The sequence below is a fragment of the Orycteropus afer genome, unplaced genomic scaffold (genome assembly GCF_000298275.1).
Source record: "Orycteropus afer afer isolate SDZICR_OR568_19922 unplaced genomic scaffold, OryAfe1.0 scaffold00292, whole genome shotgun sequence".
In the NCBI taxonomy this organism is placed as follows: Eukaryota; Metazoa; Chordata; class Mammalia; order Tubulidentata; family Orycteropodidae; genus Orycteropus; species Orycteropus afer.
In genome coordinates this window covers 739,309-745,729 of record NW_006921879.1, presented here as the reverse complement: position 1 = coordinate 745,729, position 6,421 = coordinate 739,309, and the positions used below count along the sequence as shown (strand labels likewise).

The 6,421-nt window shown below is 39.8% G+C and overlaps 1 protein-coding gene across 1 annotated transcript; it reads right to left on the bottom strand.

Annotated features, from left to right (window-relative positions):
* Positions 1 to 760: 760 nt before the first annotated feature.
* On the bottom strand, positions 761 to 1,408 carry RNASE10 (ribonuclease A family member 10 (inactive)). Its single transcript, XM_007951224.1, has one exon. The coding sequence runs from the start codon at positions 1,406 to 1,408 to the stop codon at positions 761 to 763; it is 648 nt and encodes a 215-aa protein (XP_007949415.1).
* Between the last annotated feature and the right edge of the window lie 5,013 nt (positions 1,409 to 6,421).

The following is a 6,421-nucleotide window of genomic DNA, read 5'->3' as shown; positions in this document are numbered from 1 at the left end:
CAAGAGAAGATCAACAAATGCAGACTCTCCTAAAAATATACTTGTGGTCTCAGTTAAGGGTAGTGAATAAAGTTTTTGTCTGAAAAAAGAGTATGTCCTTCTGCTTTTACTAAAGGCAAGAGGTATCCACTAGGTCAAGAGAAAAGAGTGCTGTCCTTGCCCCAACACATGCTATATCTTGGTCTGCCCCTTAGCAGCAGACCCCTAAACCAGGACCCCTATATTTCTTCTAACTCAGGAAGAGAAACCTAATCGACAGGGTTCTCCAATTGCAGCTAGAGATAGAATCACTTTAATTGGATTCATAGCAAAGACATGCAGGTGGGCAGAGCCAGGAGGCCTATCTGGTTACATGAAAACTCAGGATGGGGTAGCAGGAAAGAATATTGGTAAAGAAGGTATTAAACTGTTGCAGTTCACTTCCTAAAGCAAACTTAGACCAGGGAAGACTGCTGACCAGGACCACAGCAGGGACCAGAGCAGTTCTTTGTTTATACTCTGGGGTGAAGGGACAGGAGAAACAGAGACTCAGGGAGATTGCACATCAGGGTTGTATTCTCCCACCTCTAACCCCAGTTGGTGGCCCTTATGACAAATATATATATATATATATTAATATTCATGGGAGAATGATAAAGAGTTGGCCAGCCCCTCTTCTCAGAACCTTCTCTTTAGAATACCTAAGAGGATGAGGAGCAAGAAAAGGAAGAAGAGGAAGATAAGGAGAAGAAGGTAAATAGGAAGAAGAGGATGAGTTGCTTCACTGTCCAGGGGATAACTGGAACTTCATGTCACTACAGGTTATAACAATGAATTTTTCAAAAATGAAAGTTAGGTAGTTGCAGTGAGGAGTGACCTGGCCTGGTTTGGACAACTTGCAGAGTGTCAAATCAAAGGGGCGGGGGCTTTTATGACACTTGCCCCCTTTGAGTTCACAGGCAATGACTGGACTGTTACAGACAGACTTGACCGTGTCTTCATCCTCATGGATGAATGTGTACTGGGTTATGCAGGTTTGGTTGTGCTTCTTCATTTTGTGGGCCATCATAGCATTGCATTCCCTGGAGACCAAGTTATACCTAAGGTAGTCTTTGCTGCTCTGAAAGAGAACATCAGCTCTGAGCATCTTGTTGTTCCCAACCTCATCTTCATTGAAAATGGTTTCTTCTGGTTGCCAGCCAGCTACTTCTGGGTTTGTAAGCAGCAAAGTTTCTGCGGTTCGGGTGCCCTCTCCTTCCTCAGCAGCCTCATCCCTGTCCTGGGAATCACTGGCCCAAAACTCATTCAGTGGTTGATCACTCTCCTCCAGAACTGCTGCAGCCATGTGAAGCCCTAGGCCCAGACCCATCCCCAGACCTAGCAGCAACAGCAGCAGCATGAAGAAGATCTGCACCAGAGTCAGCTTCATCTTTCCTGGAGGGTAGAATGGAGATGAGGATGAAAATTGGCTCTTGGGGAGACCCTAGACCCAAAACATCAGTGTGGTGTACAGGGTCTTCTCTCCCTTTTCCACATTACTTCACTCCCCTCAAGACAAAGACCCTTTCCCTTTCTTTCCTCAAGTCTCCTGTCCCTCCCCACCACAACCTCTGTTGCTGTACAGTAATATATGGATCCTCCAGAGCAGGAAGATGGCCAGGGAAGCAGTTCTGAAATTGATCCACAGATGAGGAATCAGGAAAGTTGATACCAACTAACTCTTAAATGGAAATTAGTTCCAAATAACCAAGGAGAATGGTTGATAAATAAGGACAGCTTCTCACAGTCCTCGAGAGGAATCATGTAGAAAACTTTATTCTCAGTAAAGAATTAGAATTACCACAGAAGACCATGTCTCTAATTTTACCCCAAATGTACTTTTGCTAAGTCTAGTATTTATTATTCTCTTTGCTATTCACTCTCCCCAAAAAGATCAAAAAGAATTGAAAAATCCCATAGTCCAGTCTCACTTCTAAGCTGATACTGAGGGAAGATGTCCAACTTCACATGTCAGGCTCCTGCTAGAGCTACATCTTACAATGTTAGATTCCTTCTATAACTAAAAAGCTTTTAGCTCCTGGATACTCCTTGCTGAGAATAAAACAAATAAAACCAAACAACTGACCTGCTGAAGTCTCCCTACTAATAAAGACCTTAATGAGAGTTGTGGAAAAGAGCATGTGTTTTTGTCCTTGTAGACCAACCTCATTCTCCTTTCTTACAGGAGAGAGAAATACTACAAATAACACTTTTGAGACATTTGATAAAATTAGAATACCATCTATGATTAGATAAAAGTGTTATGTCAATGTACAGTTCGCTGAACTTGAAAAGTATACTCTGAGTATTTATGAGAATGTTCTTTTTCTTAGGAAATGCACCATTTACAAGTTAAGGAGTAAAGGAGCATACGTATGCAACTCACTGTCATATGGATCAGAAAACAAATAATATGAATATATGTACATATTTGTGTGTTTACAGAGACAAAGAAAGTGATGAAACAAATATAGTAAAATACTTTTTTAAATAATGTATCTGAATAAAGGGTATTGCTAGATAGGTAAGAGAAAAGTATTGATCTGGGTGAAGGGAAAGGCAATATGCTAAAAGCATGTGACCAACACAATAACACTGAGGAAAAAGAAGACACATAGAAGTGCACAAGAGGTACAGACAACAAAGATAAACACTTTTACATATACAATATGGCATTATCAGTAACAACAAACACTAATTTACTGGTGGATACATGGGTAGAGAGGCTAATGATCAGGTATGTCTTGGTAAAAGGGATTATACCCATGACCATCTATAAATTTGGCAGATGATATTTGTACATACTTATTTTTATGTGCTGTAATAATGTCCATATATATAAAAGCTAACAGGGGGCAAAGTTAATGATAACTTTTTAGTCACAGCTAAACACCCCAAGGGAGTGAGTCACTGGGTCCACAGGCTCGGGATCATGGTCACAAGGGACATCAAGCTCAACTGGCATAACATACTACACAAAAACATTGTTCTACATTGGTGAGTAGCGACTGGGGTCTTAAAAGCTTGCAAGCAGCCATCTGAGATCTAGCAATTGGTCTCTCCTCATCTGCAACAAAGAAGAATGAAGAAAATCAAAGACACATGAAAACAATTAGTCCAAGGGACCAGTGGACCACACAAATCTCAGCCTACATGATCCTGAGAGCAGAAGAACTAGATGTTGCCCAGCTACTACTGTCAACCACTAGGAAATAGATCAAAATATGAGATCCTGGATAGAGTGGAAGAAAAATGTGGAACCTAACAAATGTGGAACCTAACTCAAAATTTTATATATATATATGGACCAGACTTACTGGTCTGAGAGACACTGGTGAAATCCCAGAGATTATACTCCTAGACACCCTTTGGGCATGGAACTGAACTCACTCCCATGGCTTCCAGTCAAACAAAAGACAGGCATATAAGGTAAACAATTATACCAGTAGGTACACTCCTTAGAACAATCAACCTTGGGAGAACAGAAGGGCTGTATTTGAATAGGGAGACAGCTCAGAAAGCAGGAATGCATAGAAAAGACCGACACACACAGAAAGAGTAACAAGAGGGAAGAAGACTAATAAGAAGGAAGAAGTGGGAAGAGTGCTGTTACACTGCAGGGATTGCAGTCAGTGTCATGAAACAAAATGTGTATGAACTGTAGTATGGAAAATGAATTTGCTCTGTAAACTTTCACCCAAAGCACAATTGTCTTTGTATTATTTGTATTATTTTTGCCATTTTCCTGTAATGTTGAAAATATTTCAAAAGAAAATATAGGACCTTTCCCAAGTTACTCCCTGTGACTTACCTACACACCTAAGCAGCTTCAAATAGTCTTGTTTCCTCTCCTTCTCCAAGCTCTTCTCTCCCAGGTTTCCTTCTCTCTGAGCAGCACTCTGGAATCTGGTCTGTGGCAAAATGGTTATCTCCTGGTGGTTCATGTGTTCTTAAACAGATTTATTTCCTAAGTTTATTGCCCTCCCACTTCCCACATCTAGCACTGAATAAACACACTCAGCCAATTCTCCTTTTTGCTCCCACAAACACTTTTGAAGTAAGGCTATTTGGCATTCAGATAGATCCAAACATCCAAGACAGGAAATATTTCCGGTCTGGAAACAGCAGACGGTTATGTTCAGTCAATTAATTGTTCTACTTCTGAGTTACACCCACTGACCTGTGGTTTACAGGAGTCTGACCTTGCCCAAGAATTTCAAATCTAGTCATTTTCTTATATTCTCCACTTGTACTTCCTTTAACTATTTCCTGTCATTTCTGGAGTGTCAAGACCTCTGGTCTTTATCTGTGTCATCTCTCCAACACATATATTTTGCTTTATACACCTTAGAGCTACATCATGACTTCATTTGAAGATTTGAGGTGAGTCAATCTAAATTTTCACATATCTTAAGTTACAAAGTCTATACCAGACCTCCATTCTCCAATACATGTTTCCATCCTTCAGCCTATAATCACATTCCCATAACAATATTCAGATTTTGCAAATCTGATCATTTAGCCCCATTGTTATTATTATTGTTGTTGTCAGTTGCCTTCTAGTCATTTCCGACTCATGGCAACCTTATGTATTAACAGAATAGAACATTTCCCAGTGCTATGTTGTCTTCATGATCATCGGTATAATTTAGCCTGACATAAAATAATACCCAAAGCAGCACTATCACTGTTAGTCCCTGTAGCCTGAGTGAAATAGATTATAACGTTAACTCTAAAGTTCCTTTCTTTAGCAAAAATTGAGATCATGACATAATATTTTTAAAAGTACTCTAAAGTCTATTGAAGCATAATAAAAATCCTCACTAGACATAAACAAGGCCTTTTATTTATTTATTTATTTTTTCTGTCATTTAAGGAGCTCTGGTGTCCTAGTGCCTAAGGCATTTGACTGCTAACCAGGAGGCTGGCGGCCCCCCAGCCGCTCTATAGAAGGAAGATGGGGCAATCTATTTCTGTAAGATTTACCACAGGGGCTGCTATGAGTCAGAATCAACCCAATGGCAGTGAGTTTGATTTTTTTGGTTTTCTAAGACATTGAGACAGGAGTTTTCAGTGGCAGTCTAGGAGCCACTGTTGTGATCTGCAATCCACCAAACTGATTTATTGCCATATTTGTAATTTATGGTAATAATAATAACTAACAAATATTGGACACTTACTTCACGCTAGGCATATATTGCATTTCACCCAGTTTGCTTGTGTGATCCCTCTTCCAGGTCCATTCTGCCCATTTATTCTGGTGAGGTCTTTTTTGCAACATGAATAGGGATTAAAGAGTCCTCTGCTAATCCCAGTAGCAACCTGGGATCAGCAGGGATAATATATTCAACTACAGACTTCACCTGCTTCTTCATAATGGATGTGTTTTGGTTACTCTTAGGGATCTTTTGAAATTAAGCCTTGGGTAAATAAATATGAAGAAAAGATCTGTGTCTGTGGTCTATGGAGAGCCTTTATACTGCACAGGTTTTTGTCTTTGATTTTTTTCCTTTTCTAGGCTTCAGTTTTCTCATCTTCTAAATTTGGATAATTTAGAAGCACTTACCTCATAGGGAATTTTGGTATATTATATGAGACACTAACGTCCCTGGGTGGTGCAAATGCTTTGCACTCAACTACTAACCTAACGTTGGTAGTTTGAACCCACCCAATGGCACCATGGAAGAAAGACCTGAAGTCTGCTTCTGTTCAGATTACAGCCAAGAAAACCCTACAGAACAGTTCTATTCTGGGTCACCATGAGTCGGAATTAACTTGATGGTGACAGGTTTTGTTTTTTCAATATGTGACACTGCTTATAAAACTAAATGTGTTAGTTAGTGTTGTTTCTGTTATTGCTGTTCCACGGCCTTTGCCAACCAGGCTCATCACCTGATCAATATCATTTTGCTATTTAGAAATAGCTTATACTAAGTACTATAGCTACCAATGCTCTTCACTGCTTCTCGTAGAAACTATCAAACATTATCCTAGAATCTTAGAGAAAGAATTAAGGCTCATAGAAATTGATTCTTCATTTTAATTTAATTTTATTTATTTATTTTTATTGTGATTTGGGTGAAGATTTACAGAGCAAATTCACTTTCCATACAGCAGTTCACATATACTTTGTCTCATGACATTGACCACAATTTACCACAATGCAACAGCTTCCCTCCCATTTTCTCCCCATAGCTACCTCTTCCCCGTGTCCATCCCTCCTTGCTCTCCTGCCCCCTGAGCTGTTTCCTGGTGCATAAGCAGCCCTTCTTTCTCCCATGATTGTTCTCTCCAAGGAGTGTTGATTCTTCATTTTAAAATGAAGAAAGCAACTCAAAGAGGTTGACGTTTTTGTTTCAGGTGCAACAGACAAGTAATGCCAGTTCTGAATTTACAACTCCTA

Excerpts from the sequence above, each read along its gene's own strand:
- RNASE10 (XM_007951224.1), bottom strand. The coding sequence starts at position 1,408 with ATGAAGCTGACTCTGGTGCAGATCTTCTTCATGCTGCTGCTGTTGCTG.